An 18,508-nucleotide genomic window follows, 5' to 3' on the forward strand; every position below is an offset into this window, starting at 1 on the left:
GCCATTACAGCAGCTGCAGAAATGACAACAGCAGCAGTGGTACCTGCAGTACGGCAATGAAAAACGTTACAAAAACAATAATGACATTATAATAATACAACTGTAATAATAAAGCAATATGTGTGATTATAATAATAAAACTCACTATGATTATAACTAGTGCCATTTATTATTTTGTGCCAACCAACCCCTGTGTCACATGCTTCCTACGCCGTACCTGAAAAACACACGTAGGTATCATTACTTTCATTACTTTCCCCATTTCATGAATGAGAAGCTGAGCTTCTGGCAGGCTGTGACAACTGTTGATGCTATCAAACTCCCACTAGCCAACTCTCTTTCCTTCAGAATCTCCAAAGCCCACTTAGCACCTTACTCCCCCCACATCTGCTGAAACCCTGGCAAGCTTCAGAGTCCTACAATGATGTTTACAGCATCTCCTGGTGCCCAAGAATGGCATGTGTTACATTGTTACATGGAAGACTACCTGCTGGGGAGAATGACAAAGGCACCTCCCCTTTTCCTACTTAGACCCTCTCACACTGCCCACCTTCTCCATCTATGTTTCCTTTCTACCCTCTCCCTTCTCTTCTTCCTTCTGAGGTATGACTTGGTGGAAAGAGCACAGAACCAGAAATAAGAACTGCCTCTAATTAGCCGTGTGACTTCGGACAAGTCAGTTCACCTCTCACACTTTCAACTGCAAAGTGTAACAATAATAGCTGCCCAACCTGTTTTCAGGCATGGTTGTTTAGAATACATAAGGAAGCATACGCAGAAGTGATCTAAAAGCTGTGAATGAGTATCAGCTGTGTGTATTTGATTCTCAATATTCTTTGGTCTTCTCACACATACACACACACACACACACACACACACACACACGCACAAACGCACACAGTGCTTCTTTCTCATGGTAGAGAGGATTGGCTGCAGTAAATTTGCTGGCTTTTGCCCACTGCCAGCACCTCGCTGGGGCAGAAAAGAAAACATGAAGATGTGAATAGGCAACAGCAATGAAATAATGGTTGTTGTCCTTCTCCTTCTTTCTTTACTTTTCCATGGGCTTCTTCTCCATCCCATCCAGACCAACAGCAAAAGAAACAACCTTCATCACCCACTTCACCTGCCCAACTCCAGGACTCCCCTTGCTCCCTATTTCACTGCCTACTTCTAAATTTTCCACCTATGTACCCACAATTATCATTCCTTATTTACAAGATAGTCACGGCAGCCTGTGTTGGACTGAGCACTCACGACGTGTCAAACACAGTGCTAGACATCCTGCACAGATCGTCTCTCATCGTCACGGCAACACACAGTAAGTGTCCTTGGCTCCATTTGACACACTGGGCTCAGAGAGATGAGCCAGCTCACCCAGTGAAGGACAAAGATCCAGCTACTGCTGCTTCTAGACCAGACACCATTCCTACTCCCTAGCTAAATCTAAACATCACACTCTAGTCAAGTGTTCCTTATGCAAAACATTGGTTAGAAATCACAGGGAATTCTTACCATTAATATCCTATGAATGTACAACCACAGTGGCATAAAGCATAAAGGTTTCCTTGAAAAAAGGCTAAGGACCCTGTACAGTAAGTACGTTCACTTTACCTTTTAATGTTTAATATAATGAAAAAAATGTTATTTCTCCTATTAAGAAGTGATTGTGTTTATTACAGTGAAGAAGCTGGCAGGCACCACCTTAAATGTGTGAACCAGCATAAACCGGCATCATGGGACTCTCAACGTGCTATGCTGAGAAGAACACAGCATCATTCCAAGCTATTTCTGGAAAAAAATGCATAAACTGAATGTAATCACAAAGAAACAGCAGAAAAAAACCCAACTGAGTGCCATTCTACCCAATAAATGGCCTGTATTCTTCAAAAGTGTGACTGTCAGTAAGAGAAAAGTAAAGTGTATTCCAGATGAAAGGAGACAAAGGTAGACAACAACTATATGATTCTGGACTGGACCCTGGGCCAGATACATGGCCAGTGGCAAAACTGGCAAAATCTGTATAAGATCTGAACATTAAGTAATAGCACTGTGTCAATGTTAACTTCCTGATTTTGATAATTATACTGTTCGGTAAGAGAATGCCCTTGTTTTGAGGGAATGTTCACTAAAGTAATATTTAAAGATAAAGGGCATGATGTCTATAACTCTGAAATGTTTCAAAAGAGAGAGAGAAAATACAGAAATTTTTTGTGCTATTTTTGTAAATTTTTGTAAGCCCAAAGTTATTTCAAAATGACAAGTAAAACCAGAAAGGACAAATCATGAACACACATTAAGTATTAAATAAGTATGAACTGTAACAATTCCTACCCATTTATTTCTAAGCACATGGGAGGATCAGATGAAGTCAACTCCCTGGGTCCTTAATACAAAGCCAAACTTACAGCCTGATATAAGAAATTCTGGGACCCACAAATACCACACTACTTTTTTCAATCCATAATTGTTCCATCCAAATGCAGCAGTGATACATGTCTTTCCTTCCGACAGCGACTAATCATTTGTAACTTCTCAATTTCAAAATTGAGAAAATTCCAATAAAAACCCTCCAGTGATTCCTCTTCCCATGAAAACACGGCAACTGCCACAGAAACAACAGTGTGTGGCGATTCCCCGACTTCATCCCTTCTCTGGCCAATATGCTTTCTGGTTAAGCAGTTGGCATTTAGTTATCTGTAGAGCTACTAACTCTTTGCCCCTCTCCTGCCATCAGTGGGTTTTAGCTACAGAAGGTGTGAGTCAGTGTTCGCATCACTAACATAAAGCAGAGACACAAACCAACTCTGACACTTAGATGGTCCTACAGAAAATGCACACATCCCTAAGCATCAGATTCATTTCTGGCAGAAGGATGTACACTCTTCCCCACACAGTGGAACACCTCACGTTCAAGCATTCAACCCCTAAAGACGGCTGGAGACAAGCCCCTAAAAAATCACATGAGACGGAGTTAACGGCTATGAGGCCTTTTCTTCTCATGCACAAGGATAGGTGAAGAGTAGAAAAGAAATTATAGGTGTACTTACTAACCTTGTTCTCATGGGTCATTATTAGTACATTCTCATTTAGAATTCACAGACTATCTTGTGGTCCAGGAACCCCAAATCTCTCATTACCCTTCACCACATGCCTGAAGTCAGACAGAATTTCCATTTCAGAGAAAAATTAGGGTAAACAAAAATCAAGATGATCCCTAAGCAACACTGTCTGTCAGCAAAAAAGAGCCCCAAATGGACCAAATACTATGCCTCCAGGATAAAAACAAATATCCCTAATTTCAGCAATGACCACACACACACACACATAATCATTTTATGTCACTAAATTACCAGGAAAGCCACACTGATTTTTTTTTTTTCTTTCTGATTTAGAGGAATCACTCAGGATGAAGACAAGATCACCTACCCATGGCCCCCAACTAATGCTTCACATTCTGGCCAAACATGAATGTGATAGGCCTCTACCTCTCTAGTGCCAAAGGACAGCGCTGGTGGGCTCTGTGAGAACAGCTACAACTGGCCCCTTTCTCTTTTAAATATGAGAACTATTCATGTTTAAAAAAAACACATATTTAAAAATATCTCTTAATTTTTGTTACTATTAGGGAGGAGAAGCAGAAACTGTTGTTTATGATAACAAATTTCAAATCAACACAGGTTGCCTCAATGTCCAGAGCTTGGTCAACAGGCCCAGTTTCCATGTAAACACTGGTAATATCAATGGATTCTCTGTTTCTATTTTTAAAAAAATTAACATTTATTTATTTTTGAGAGAGAGACAGAGAGAGAGAGAGACAGAGAGACACAGCACGAGTGGGGGAGGGGCAGAGAGAGAAAGAGACACAGAATCCGAAGCAGGCTCCAGGCTCCGAGCTGTCAGCACAGAGCCCGACGCGGGGCTCAAACTCACAAACTGTGAGATCGTGACCTGAGCCAAAGGCAGATGCTCAACCGACTGAGCCACCCAGGCTCCCCATGTTTTTTCTATTCTTTAAACAACAAATTGAGGAGACAAAAATCAAAGGACCAACAAGTAGCCTCTGAGGAACAAATCTACACCAGGAAACTAGAACATGATCAACTAGGAAAATAAGCAGCTGAGTGAATGTCAATAAAGAGAAGTCCAAAAATGGATGACACAACACTAAAAACTCTCCCATACCAACTTTTACACTGGAAAAACACTATAAGAACCTAAGACAAGCAAAGACATCCTACAACAAAGGTTTTCAATGCTCATGGTGATTAAAATAATATTTACTTCCAAGTGGCCAAGGCTGCAGGATAAGTTTCAAATAAGGAACAGCATAGTCGCTTACCAACATCATGCACACCAAGGAGAGAGGGAGGTTTGTCTGCTATTAACGGGAATCCTAGGAACAAGTGTATGTCAAGCATTTTAGGTGAATAAAAAAAAATGGCCTTTCCTTGGTACACTCAAGCATATGTGTTCACTGAGTTAGCAAACATTTGTGGGCACTTGATATGAGCAAGACACGCACTGTGATCGATGTTCTGGTCAGCATACCTGCCATGGAGCCTATGGGCAAGGAGAGGAGTGTAGCTAATAACCAAGATGCAATTTAAAATGAGAATTAATAGGGGTGCCTGGGTGGCTTAGTCGGTTAAGTAACCAACTCTTGATTTCAGTTCAGGTCATGATCTCACACTTTGTGAGATCAAGCCCCACATCAGGATCTGTGCTGACAGCTTGGAGTCTGCTTAGTATTCTCTCTCTCCCTCTCTCTCTGCCTGCATGCGCACTCTCTCTTTCTCTCTCCCTCTCTCTCAAAATGGATAAATAAACTTTAAAATGAGAATTGTAACACGAAAACAGCAGACTTGATGAAGCTAGAGAGCAAGAATAACATTACTATGGGCCACTCTTTTTTTTTTTTAATTTTTTTAATGTTTATTTATTTTTGAGAGAGACAGACAGACAGACAGACACAGACAGAGTGTGAGCTGGGAAAGGGTCAGAGAGGGGGAGACACAGAATCCGAAGCAGGCTCCAGGCTCTGGGCTGTCAGCACAGAGCCTGACGTGGGGCCTGGACTCACAAGCTGTGAGATCATGACACAAGCCAAAGTCGGACACCCAACGGACCAAGCCACCCAGGCGCCCCACACTCTCTTTTCTATATGATGTTTAAAGAACTAACATATTCTCCCTTTACACTTCTCTGACTCCAAGATGGGCAGCCACTTTCCACCTGAAGGGATGGATGACAAAACAAGCCTGAGATTTAAGTCTAAAACCCAGAAATAAGTAAACGGCAGAAGACATGCTTGAAATATCACAGGTCCCCAAACTCTAGCTGCTTACTGTTTACGATACATGCAAAATGGGATGTGGAATGCAAAGAACACTAACATGTAATAGATAACTTAAATATTTTTTTAAAAGAAAGAAAATAAAGCCAGAGCCTGGAGAGTTTCTTCACTTTTCCAAAATGACAGACTCTCAAAGGAAAGCATATGTTAGTGAGGAAAGTAGACAGAGTGAGAACTACAGGTGGTTGACTTGAGCTGGAGTTTAGAATGTGAGGCTGGATGTTGAAAGGGTGCCATGAATTCGAGGCTAAGGAGGTTGGCCTTTATTTGATAGGAACTTTGTTTTTCATTTATTTGCTCTTGGAGTTGTCTTTAGTTTTGGGAACCACTTTTAAGCAATTAGGTGATACGATCAGGAAGTTAATCCTGTGGTAACGTCTAAGAAGGAATAGAAAGGAGGAAGACAGGGAGGACAGGGAAAAGGTAGGTCTCAAACACAAAAATAATCCCAGTGTCCTGAGGTTGGGTAACTCAGACAGAAACACAGAACACAAGAAGATTAGGTTTGGGAGGGGAGGAAAACCACTGTACCTGAGAGGCCGGCAGGCCACCTGACAGGGAGGGACTGGGGGGTGCGAAGCTAAATAAAGCTCTGGAGAGAAAATACACCTGGCAAACTCCCTCTTGAGGGAACAGCTACAGGATGAGACCAGAAAAAAACAGTGAAACAAGCAGAGACCAACAAAAATGTTCTCTGAGGACCTCACAAATGGAACAAGCCAATGGCTCCCTAACAGTGTTTTTCAACTCAACACTTTAGATGCCTGATCAAAAGCCTCATGCTGGGACCACCTAGGTGGCTCAGTCGGTTACTCTGCCCCTCCCATGCTCATGTGTGTGCACGTGTGCATGGCCTCTCTCTCTCAAAACGAATAAATAAACTTAAAAAAATTTTTTTTAAAAAGCCCCATGCTAAGATCCCACACCCCAGAGAGAATCCTGCTGGCCCCAGGGAGGTAGTCGCACACCTACACAGAGTGGGTCGTTTCTTTTTTATTTTTTTAAATTTATTTTAGAGAGAGAGAGAGCATGCGAGCAGAGGAGGGGGGTGGCGGGGGAGGGACAGAGAGAGAGAGAGAGAGAGAGAGAGAGAGAGAGAGAGAGAGAGAATCCCAAGCAGACTCCATGCTTGGCATGGAGCCTGATGGGGGGCTCGAGTCCACGACCCTGGGATCATGACCTGAGCCAAAATCAAGAGACAGTAGCTCAACCAACTGAGCTACCCAGGCACCCCCGCTCCTTTTTTTTTTTTTTCTTTCCCAGAGTGGGTCATTTCTTAAAATCTATTTTTAAATCTGTTTCAAATAATTTTAAGGCATCCGCTAAATGTACTTCTTACTGAGCATTTAGGAAAGGCAACGTCTGGAATGCAACATTCAGAGTTACTTCACCGAGGCATGATGAGATGCAATCTCGAACGCATATTCCTCTGCCAGTTTTATTTCAGAGCATATACCTCAGATTCATATCGGCTTTCCCTATAACTATTAACCATAAAAGGAGGGGGAGGAACCTTCCTTTCTAAATCTGTGATTACATAAATAATTTAAATTATAAATATCTAACATAATTTTAAAACCAAATTAAACCAAACCAGAGGTTAAATTTTGTTAGGTTTCATACCATAATGAAATCAGTAATTACAAAAAAAATAAAACTCTGGATAAATACGTAAATAAATACACTCACACATACACACCATTTTAAAAATCTAAAACCAAGAATGGAAACTTTTGCAGGTAATCATTAACATAATTCAGTTAACATCAGGTAAACTACAAGAGGGGCCAGGGTCTTTGATGAGGAAAGAACCAATATTCCAGATACTCAAGATAACCATTAAATTTGTAAATAAAATCGGATTACAAATAAGATAACCATTGAAAACAGATTTTGATTTTCGTTTTCATCATTTCAAACTTCTTCCAAATGACTGCCCCCTCTTCTATAAAATCCAAAAGAAAGATATTCAAGGATCTTTCACCTCTCCAATGTTCATACCTCATCACAATCCCCTCCCCTCCGACCTTCTTTAAGCAAAGCTGAAAAATGGAAAGTACAAAATCATTCAAGTTTCACACTGTTTCCACAAATGCATTCACAACAAGCCAGAGATAGCCAAAAGGCAAAATGCAGCTATATGAGGAATTGCTAATCAGATAGCCTCTAAATAACACATCCTGAGTATGTGGCAATGTTTTTCTTATTTGTCTGTGGGCTCCATATCCCCGGGTGGGGAGGAGCCCATGCTGGGTCACAAAGACTATTGATGCTTACCTTTTTGGCTCTTTGGGCTATGTCTGGTGTTCTTGTAAGCAGCTTTTCAATCAGGTACTCTCTGTTCTGCAAAATAAATATTCCCAACAGTTTAACACCAAATATCACACATAGAAATTCATAGTGATTTCAAAATAGCAGATTTACGTGGGGTTTTAAGCATGTTACCTTGGCTTTCTGGAAGAATTTGCATTTTAAAAGTTCTGCTGCTGTGGGCCTGAAAGATCAATAATAAATTAAAGTTGAAACAATGACCACTCAATAAATACACTGCCGTGATGAAACAACTGAATCCCAGAATGTTTCTGGAAAACCAGTTTCAGGAATAGCAAAACCAGAAAACAAATTAATCATAAGCTGGCACCAAATCAAACAGTGCCGATTTTCCAGTTCTTTCCACTCTACTGAAAAACACATAAATTGCTGTAAGTTAAATATTTAGGGCACGATCAATTTTCCATCCTTCATCCTTACACTTCAACTAAGTGAATTCAGTGTTTCTTAAAGGTGGCAGACTGACACATCTGTGAGCTAAGTTCCTGTATTTATTAAGAAGCCGTGCAAGCTACAATATGATCCTGTCAAAGAAACTATAGTCTACAGTGTCCTAGGATTTCCCAAGAGCAGCAGTTACCACAAGGGGCCCGCAACATGTGGACAAGCTCTCTCTGCCCACCAAGTGCAGTGCACACGCCCTAGTGGCTCTGGGGGGTAAGGTAAATGTGAGGGTGAATCATAAAATGCAAATTCATTTAAAAGCAATACTGGATTGGTCTGGCTCCTCATGGTGTCATTTAACTTGCTTCTCTATCCTGTACTTCCTATAAACTAAAAGTTAAATCTAAAAACTTGACTATATTGCATCAAGCATTTAGGGGAAGCATCCTTCATAGATGACACCATGCACTTCTCCCCACGGCACATCAGAGGTACCTGATGTTAGATTAACTCAATGGGAGTGATGCTAAGTTTAACCAACGAACCCCGGGCCTGAGACCTCTCCATTGTCAAGGTATGTTTTCACCAGGGCAATTGGCAAGCGTTCTGTTGGGTAATACTTCGTTTGGCATTGTAGGAATTTTCCGTTCCCCTAACAATTTTAGCATCTTTGTCTTAAATGATTATTTCCTAACAGGCGGTAGAATGCTGATTTCCTACTTCTATCATTCCTTCTACCTTTACTAAATGGCATTCTTCCATAAAGAATAGCTTTCTTCCAAAATAGTTCCTTCTAAAACAAGCAGCCAAGCAGACAGAATCAGACGAATCCAGAGTATAAGACAATCAGCCAGACAACCAGCCTGATCTCTTCAAAAAGTCAGTGTCATAAGTGGAAAAGGAGAGAAGGGAAGGGACTGTTCCACATTAAAAGGGACTTAAAGAAACAAAACCAAATGCCACAGGAGACCCTTGCCTAAATCCTGTGTTTGAAGGGGAAGGGAGAGAAACAACAAAAGACATTTGGAAATAATTAGAGACTATGTGAATAGGCTAGATCATTAAGATGATTTTAGGGAATTATCGGTCATTTTCTTGGGTGTGGAAAAGTATTGTGGCTATGAGGGAACACATTTTTATTTGCAGGGAATGCAAGCTGAACTATTAAAGTCTGTTACTCACTTTCAAACTGTTCAGCAAATAAAATGTAGATAAATACATACATCAGATACAGAAAATATTCGTGACTACTGCTTCCAGGTGGTGTTATAGAAGCAAACACTGTACTATTTTTTTTTCACCTTTTTTTGTGTATTTAAAATTTTTCATAAAAAAAAAAAACCGGGGAGGTGAGAGGGAAGCGTTACTGAATATTATGAGGTATTCATTCAGGCCATGATTACCGAAGGTACAAATAGTACTGTGTTGAGAAGGGTGCAAGTTTAAAAGGAGTCCTCTTGGGGCGCCTGGGTGGCTTGGTCAGTTAAGCGTCCGACTTCGGCTCAGGTCACGATCTCACGGTCCGTGAGTTCGAGCCCCACGTCAGGCTCTGTGCTGACAGCTCAGAACCTGGAGCCTGTTTCAGATTCTGTGTCTCCCTCTCTCTGACCCTCTCCCATTCATGCTCTGTCTCTCTCGGTCTCAAAAATAAATAAACGTTAAAAATAAATAAAATAAAATAAAATTAAAATAAAATAAAATAAAATAAAATAAAATAAAATAAAATCCTCATGGGGCGCCTGGGTGGCTCAGTCAGTTAAGCATCCGACTTCTGCTCAGGTCATTGATCTCACAGCTGTGAGTTTGAGCCCCACATCGGGCTCTGTGCTGACAGCTCAGAGCCTGGAAGCTGCTTCAGATTCTGCGTCTCCCTCTCTCTCTGCCCCTCCCTTGCTCACGTTCTGTCTCTCAAAAAAAATAAACATTAAAAAAATTTTTTTAAGGAGTCCTCATACTTGAAAAGATCGGAAACCACTGCTTGGGAACCAGGAAGCTCCATTAAAACGTTTCCAGGGACTGAACCAAAGGATACGTAAGACTTAGGGAACGTTTTTAAGTGCATCGCTCTAGAAACTACGTAAGTCTACAGGGGCCATAAACTGCATTTCTTTGCAGAGCAATTTTCTATTTAAATTGTTATTGCTCTTTCCCTCAGCCTCAAGTGGAACACTGGTTAGAAGTGCCTGACAAAGAACCCCCGAATCACCACATCCACTGCAATACACAGCTGTTAACTGGTAATTGCTTTGAGTAAATAAAGGTCTAAACAACAGGTGGGCCATGATTGACGGTCTGTGTGCCACATCCCCTCAGCGAGCTTATCCAGATTCATGAGTCCGTACCTTGTTAAACAGGCAGCAGAACTAAAAATGATACCGCTATTTTACGTGATTTAACCGTGGCTGTTATTTTAACGTGCACTCTTACTGATCATCGGCGAGGTGTCTGACCTCCAGCTACTCCAATTCCTCTTTCAACCTCCCTGTAAATATTTATTAAGCACCTACTACTTGTCAGGCGTCGCACTAGGTGCTAGGCATGCCGCAGTGAATACGACAGACGCAAATACTACCTTCAGCAACTTAATAATCTAGCAGATAAGAAATAGCGAGTGCGGTGAGGCTGTAAGAGGGACGTCAGAGTGTGGAAGCGCTACAGCGCAGCTGTGGCGGGAGGGGAGGGCTGCACAGAAAACCTAAAGACGACCGTTACACACAGCGCGGAGACTTGGTGTTGTGTTTGGCACCTCGTAACATGAAATAAAATCTTAAAAACCAAGGGGTGTACAAAATAAGTTAGACTGAACTTTTTTAAGGAACCCAGGAAAAGCAAGATGATCAAGAGACTCCAGGTCACCGATTTGGTCGAAAACTCTCATCGCCTTTGGTCAGTTCAGTTACCACAGCCCCCCAGCCAGTCTCTCCACTACTTCTCTCTTCTTTGTTCTGGCCCAGCACCCACCCTGCTCCAGAGGTGGCTTCTGTAAAAACCCAATTCTTATCCATCCTCACGGACTTCAGTGGGCTGAGAGGTGCTGGCTCCCTCCATCTTCATTTCCCACCACACCCTACGTGAACTCTGTCCTCCGGCTACACGGATGTTCCCACCCTGCTCCCACTCTGCTCTTTCATGACAAAGCACACGCTGCTTTTCTGGCTCCAAAATTTTTTGTAACCAACTGGCACAGCCTTGCTCATCAGTCAAGAACCAGTTTAAATGTCACCATCTTCAGAGATACTTTTATCAGCTCCTACAAGTACATATCCATTGCTCCCTACTCAGTGCTCACACACCAATCTACCCACACACTCCTATTCTGTAATTACCTGTTCCTAGGTCTTCCTGCCTCCACCCCACTAGGTTATAAGCCCTTTCAGACAAAGGACCACCTGGTATTCATTTTTTATATCCCCAATGCCCAGCACAGACCAGAAAACTGCCATAGCTCAATTCTATAACATAATCAAATACAAGGTAGAAGTGATGCTACTAGACAGAGAAACTACAACTTCTAAAGCCAAATTTAGTCAACACTGAATTCTAAGCATCTGTTCAATAGAGTAGGGAACAGGAGAATGATGTAATGAAAACGAGACTCATGCTAACAAACAACGAAACAAACAAAAACAGAAAGGGGTAAGTCCATGCACAGCGGAGGTCCAAAAGTGGAGAGCCACATGCCCCCCCTTGCTCCTCTGCACCTTGCCTCCTCCTTCCACAAACTAAGGGTGAGGTGTAGGACCAATGTAGAGAGAAGGCTAGGAAATGCCAGACATGCCTGGAGATACACGCCTGGGAAAATACCTTCCCTTCCCCAGCAAGGTCATTTCTATGGTGACCAAAACTGTAAAGGGGAAAAGCGTGCCACAAAGAAAACTTCTTTCTCTGCACTCTCCATTCTTAGCCTTCATCAATAAATACACTCAATCACATAAGAAATGAGAAATGGTTTAAAGGAGCCATATTCTTCTTTGTACAGGCTTAGGATTTATGTTAATAGGTCATATGGGTCATACAAAATAATAGGTCTACTCCATACAGAGAAGAACTAAATTGCAGGTTCTTTATGTGCTCAAAATAACTCAAGTGTCTATAGCTTGGGGGTTAGAATCATACAAGTGCCAAGCTATCTCCATAAGAAAGTATGGGAAAACAGAACTGGAAAGAACGAGAAAATGAGGGAGGAAGAAAGTGATAGAAGGTACAAGAGAAGGTAAGGTGCATGCTGCCCATCTGACTTTAGGTTTTTTTGTGTTTTGTTTACTTTTGTGTTTGTTTTAGTTTTATGCTATAGCAACCACCAGTACAGGATTAATATGGAACCATCAGTGCTGTCTGCCTCTTAGCTGAGTACCACATAAGAAAAAGAATTCTGCAAGCATGTTATATCTGACATGGCTGCTAACAATTTTCAAATAATACAACATAATATAAATACAGATACTGTTTTATGAGGAAAGCTAAAATGTTATACCAGCAACCCAAATAATGGTACAGGCTGTGAATGATGATTTAATTTTAAATCCTTAAAAACAATGCAGTAGTCTGCAAGTACCAACATTCTCAGGAGAAAATATCTTAAAGGATTCAGTTAATACATATGGATGAACCAAAGTCCACTGAGACTTAAAATAATTTTCAAAGGATTCAGGATGAACATGATATAGTTTAAGTAGTTCTAACAATGTGCATTATAATTGCTAACATCTCATTGACCTCAGGCAGAGCTGTATCTCTCAGTCTCCCCTCCCCCACAAAAGAAATATTCAAGTTTTATTCACTTCTAATGAAATTATCTATGTGACATCCACCCTCTTGTTGCTCAAAGAAAATACTGGTTCTTTTTATAGTTGCCATCCATATGAAGTATGTAATCTACAAGATTAAGGCTCATTTTTTAAGAAATAGCAAAATGTTGTGCTATGCAAATATAAGCACCTCTTAGTCTATGCCAATGCAGAGCATGGACTTGGATGAGGCAAATAGCTCCAACACCCCAGCTCCCTTTTATTAGGAAAGTTCCATGAGCTCTCAAGGTTGGCCGAAAATGCAGCTCATTCTCAGCTAGCCTGAGGGCTCCTACATGGGACTGAATCTGTCCTGGTCACTGTTCCCCTGTGATAGGTTTCTGTCTGTTGCCAAAAAGGTACTCAGCATGGGGCGCCTGGGTGGTTCAGTAGGATAAGTATACAACTCTAGGTTTCAGCCCTGGTCATGATCTCACGGTTCATGCGTTTTGAGCCCCACATCAAGGTCTGAGCTGACAGTGAGGAACCTGCTTGGGATTCCCTGTCTTCCTCTCTCCCTCTCTGTCCCTACCCCACCCGTGCACGTGTGCATGTGCGCTCTCTCTCTCTCTCCCCCCACCACCATTCTCCCTCTCAAAATAAATAAAAACTTTAAAAAAAAAAAAAGTAACTCAACAAGACCAGGGTTTTGGTACCTATCAACTGCTTTTAAATTGTAAGTAGATGACTATATGCAGAATCAATAAAAATTATCAAAAATCTTGCATTTACTCCTCAACCCACTTGAATCCGGTTTGTTTCTAAAACACTCGTCAGTGAGTCCAAATCATTCCCAAATTGCAAGCTCCCAGTTGTCTCCAGTTGCTCAAGAAATATCAAATATGTAATACAGACCCAACACTGGGGACACAAAGACATAAAGATGAATGACACTTCTAAAAAACTTACAAACCTATGAGGAAATTGGATGTGTAAGTCAATAAATTTACATAATGTGGTAAGTATACAAGAGACGTATCTCTAACATACTGCAGGAAAACTAAGAGTTGTAATAATTCCACTCGGTTTGGAAGAAAACAGCAAATGGTGAACAGCAATCCCAATTTCCTGAATACTGAGGAACCCCTAGGTACTGTGTTATCCTCTTTAAGTGAATTATCATATTCCATGCCCATGACAATCTTATGAAGTAGATGTTATTAGGCTCATTTTACAGAAAAGGGAATTGAGTCATGCAGATGACGATAAAGTAGAGCTAGGAATCTCACCCAGATTTACCTAACTCTAAGAAGATGAGGACTTTCAAGTAAGTGTTAAAAGAGGTTCAAGGAATATAGAGGAAGAGGAAGAGCCTTTGGATAACATAAGCAAAGGCACAGAAGACAGGAAATAGTCATGGTTTCTTTCAGGTTTGTGTAGCAATTAAATGTTTACTTATTTAGTAATGAATACATATTTTAAAGCTGCACCCTATATAATATATAATTCAACAATATTGTTTATTCCCATTTTCATATTTCATCAATCTTTTTTTTCCTCAAAACTTCCCACATCCGTGTCATTTCATTTGAGAGAGAGAGAGAGAGAGAGAGAGTCACCTGAGAAGCTGCTATTAAGAAATGGGCAGAGGGCCTGAACAGACATTTTTCCAAATAAGACATACAGATGGCCAACAGACATATGAAAAGATGTTCAACATCACCCATCACTAGGGAAGCACAAATCAAAACCACAATGAAAGAAGAGCCTGGAAGGTTCAGTCAGTAGAGCATGCGACTCTTGATCCCGGGGTTGCAAGTTTGAGGCCCATGTTGGGGGAGAGTCTACTTAAAAAAATTAATTAAATTATGGGGTGCCTGGGTGGCTCAGTCAGTTGAGCATCCGGCTTCGGCTCAGGTCATGATCTCAGTTTGTGAGTTTGAGCCCCGTGTCGGGCTCTGTGCTGACTGCTCAGAGCCTGAAGCCTGTTTCAGATTCTGTGTCTCCCTCCTCTCTGCTCCTCCCGTGCTCGTGCTCTGTCTCTGTCTCTCTCTCTCTCTCTCAAAAATAAATAAACATTAAAAAAATTTTTTTAATTAACTTAATTAAATTTTTAAAAAAACACAGTGAAACATCACCTTACACCAGTCCGAATGACTAGTCAAAAGGTAAAAAAAAAAAAAAAAAAAAAAAAAGAGTGTTGGCGAGGATGTGGAGAAAAAGGAACCCTCGCACACTATTAGTGAGAACACTATTAGTGCGGCCACAGTGGAAAACAGAATGGAGGTTCCTGAAAAACTTAAAAATAGAACTACCATATGATCAAGTAACTCCACTGCTGGGTACTTACCCAAAGAAAACACTAATTCAAAAAGATATACGTACCCCTATGTTTATTGCAGCATTGTTTACAATAGCCAAGATACGGAAGCAACCCACGTGTCCACTGATAGGTAAATGGATAAAGAAGATGTGGTATATGAATACAATAGAATGTTACTCGACCATAAAAAAGAATGAGATTTTGCCATTTGCAACAATATGGATGGACGTAGAAGGTATAATGCTGAGTGAAATAAGTCAGTCAAAGAATGACAAGTAACCATATGATTTCACTCGTATGTGGAATTTAAGAAACAAGAAAACCGAATAAAACAGACTCTTAAATACAGAGAACAAACTGCTGGTTGTCATAGGGGAGGTGGGTGTAGGGATGGGTGAAATAGGTAAAGGGGTCTAAGTATATTTATCGTGATGAGCAACGAGTAATGTAGAGTTGTTGAATCACTGTATGGTACACCAGAAATTAATATAATGTTAGTTATGTATGTTAATTATGCTTCAATTAACAAAAAAAAAAAAAGAGTCCCCTAAAAACTTGGTGCACCACTGACACTCTGTTACAGAGGACAGCTGCACAATAGTGAGATTAGATTATGTTATAATGTAAACATCTAAAAGAAATCCTTAAACTATTAATACTTTGTACTTCAGTAAGTTCCTAACAGAGCACTCTGAGGGAAAGACTTTGTAAGAATTCAAATATATGATGCAAGGCTCTAATTGAGATTTTTTTTTTTTTTTTTTTTTTAGTGGGGTGGTGGGAACCTATTATTTGAGTTCATATAGTTAACACCTGGGAAGACTTTCAAGATAATTAAGAAATAAGGACAGTTCATTAAATATAGTGTATAATAATCTAATTTATCCTAAGTTACAAACCTCCTAAAGAAATCTATTGTATCATTAAGTATACCCGTGATTCTACCCTACAGCATTTTTTCCAAAAGGGCTGAAGTTGGGTGACATTACACATCATCACCACTAGGTGGGATCTCAACTAGTGTGAGAATCACAAAGACCAACCACAGTAATGCAGTGCTAACTGGGAAGACAAATACTTCTCTCACTGGGCTTTGGAGGATCAAATTGTTTCCTTGGTGATGGCAAAAATTTATGTTTGGAGAGGACACCAAAAAGAAAGGGAAGACAAACAAGTGTTGCAGAACAAAATTAGAATCTAAGAGCATTCTCACCCAATAGGAGAGTGAAGAAGTAAGCTCAATGAAAGAGTAGTATAACTAGGGAGGAAAAACAAGCCCTACAAACCAAATACAAAGGGCAACTAAGATGTTGAAGCAAAAATAGCCTATTAGCCTATTGGTGTGACAAAACAACTATCCCTTTTACAATAAATAATTTAAAGATGCTTAATAGCAAACAGTCTTCAGATCTCCCATCATGAGGATGAATGGTGACTGATAAAAGATTCAAGGCAAATTCAGTAAAATGTAAAGGAATGAAGAGAGTAGCTATGAAGAACGGGTAAAATAATGGAAATTATGTTTAATCTAGAGAAGGGTTTCTGACTCAAACAATAGACTACTGTGCAAAGATTAAAAAAAAAAAACAAAAAAACCCACACAACTGAAGTTTCATAAAGGATTTAGGAATACAGGAATCCCTCCGTCCAAAAGCAAGGTCCTTCCCTGAAACAGAAAGCTTCTGGAGAGAAGCCAGTATTTACATTTTCAAATCTAAGTATCAAATTGAGCCCCTGGGTGGAGAAGGTGGCCAGTAAATCCTCAGAGGCCTCTCTGGGTCTGTCGTCCAGGCTGACTGTATGCCAGGAGGGTACCACACACAACCAAGCTCTACAAAGGGACTCTACCCAGGCAAGGCCTGTGGGGCTCACGTCACTTTCTTCTTTAAGAGATAAAAGATGCTGAACTATATTATGACTTGCCAGGATATTTCAAAGTCACAGAAATTAAGAAGGAAGAAACAAACTCAGAAAACAGACATGCTACGGAGCAAGGCAACAACCCAAGAATAAAGAGGAAACACTAACATTGATTTCAAACCTTTTGCTTCTGTTTATATGATTAATGTTTCTAATGCAAAAATCTTAATCTTCTTTACTGATAATCTTTTAAACAGCACAACTTGTTCTGCAACTAAAAGGAAGCTCATGCAAAATTCAATAGCTCTGCCTGGTTTAGACTGGAGCTAGCAGGATATTCAAATCCTGAGAGGTCAGCTCAACCTACACAGTGCAGAATATTAGCTCAGCTTCTGAGTGCACCACTGCCAATTTCTTTTGATTTCTGTTTTATTTCATTTCCTTTGATGACGGAGCCCACACCTAACAAACACAGTGAATCTTATTAACACTAAAAATGTTCCTCCACCTCTCCTTCATCCTCACTCACTTCTCTCCCTCTTGGACCCGCCCTGTCTTCCACTAACAGGTTGGAAACCAGGGGCCGCAGCAGGATTTCCCTTGAACTAGCAGTACCTTTCAGGTGTCCTCACACAGCCTTTTCCCATGCACAAACAACGCTTTGTGGTGATTCAAACCAGGTCATTATTAACTCATCCACTAAGTGTGACATACCTTTTAGAAGGATCTTTCTGAAGACACAGGGAAAGTAATTTCCTAAAGGACTTGCCGTACTTTTTCATCATTTCCTTATCCTCTACTCCTGTTTCTAAAGTCGGTGGATCATTCTGCAAAGTCAACATTAACACCTGCAGCAGAAACAAACACCAAGACAGAATCTCAGTACAGCAATGGCTACAGTCTTTAATCTCTCACAAAGACCATCCTTGATTTAGGTACAAACATGCTTTTCCCATGATTTTAACCTTCCAGAAAGTGTGTGCTAAAAGTATTCATTTCCCTTTGCAAATCTGCTCAATGTGCCCTTTCACCTTTCTGTTATTCCATTGACAGAACTTACAAAATCTTTTCTGTGTGTTAAGAATGATCTCCCAAAGCGGCCAGGACAGAACTTCTGGGAACTGGCTCTCACACAGCCTGGAGGAGCACGTAGCTCCAGCACAGGGTTAGCGAGGGCCGGGGCTCTGGCTGGGAACGTGCGTGGGGGCGGGGGCCAGAGCAGCAGTTCATGTGCACAGGTCATTCATGAGTAAGGAACCGCCCCTACTCAAGGCTTCTATTAACACACTGCCAACCCTAAAAATAAATCCACACCATCCCAGAAGGTAACACATGATTTCCTTTTCTCTTTTCTTACTGAGAAAACCTACAGAATATTGCTTAAAGGCTTGGCCAAATTGAGACAGTAAGACACTGAAAGCCAGAATACGAGTTACTAAAAACCATAACCAGAGAGCAAAAGGCCGCGCTGCTTTTGGAGGGGGACAAAACCAAATCAAAATACAGCTTCAAATCAAAAAGGTAAAA

General features: G+C 40.8%; 1 protein-coding gene across 8 annotated transcripts in view; it reads right to left on the bottom strand.

Annotated features, from left to right (window-relative positions):
• The window catches only part of STK39 (serine/threonine kinase 39), a 316,473-nt gene that overhangs the window by 190,437 nt on the left and 107,528 nt on the right, over positions 1 to 18,508 (bottom strand). For all 8 annotated transcript variants that reach the window (XR_006205518.1, XM_042949026.1, XM_042949028.1 and 5 more), the window contains exons 8-10: positions 17,696 to 17,829; positions 7,802 to 7,850; positions 7,634 to 7,699 (exon numbers count right to left, since the gene is read on the bottom strand). Coding sequence is in view for 7 of the 8 variants with exons in the window: in XM_042949026.1 (XP_042804960.1) it covers positions 7,634 to 7,699; positions 7,802 to 7,850; positions 17,696 to 17,829 (249 nt within the window). In the remaining variant the exon portion in view is untranslated. The remainder of the gene's footprint in view (positions 1 to 7,633; positions 7,700 to 7,801; positions 7,851 to 17,695; positions 17,830 to 18,508) is intronic.

This window comes from Panthera leo, chromosome C1, assembly GCF_018350215.1.
Source record: "Panthera leo isolate Ple1 chromosome C1, P.leo_Ple1_pat1.1, whole genome shotgun sequence".
Classification (NCBI taxonomy): domain Eukaryota; kingdom Metazoa; phylum Chordata; class Mammalia; order Carnivora; family Felidae; genus Panthera; species Panthera leo.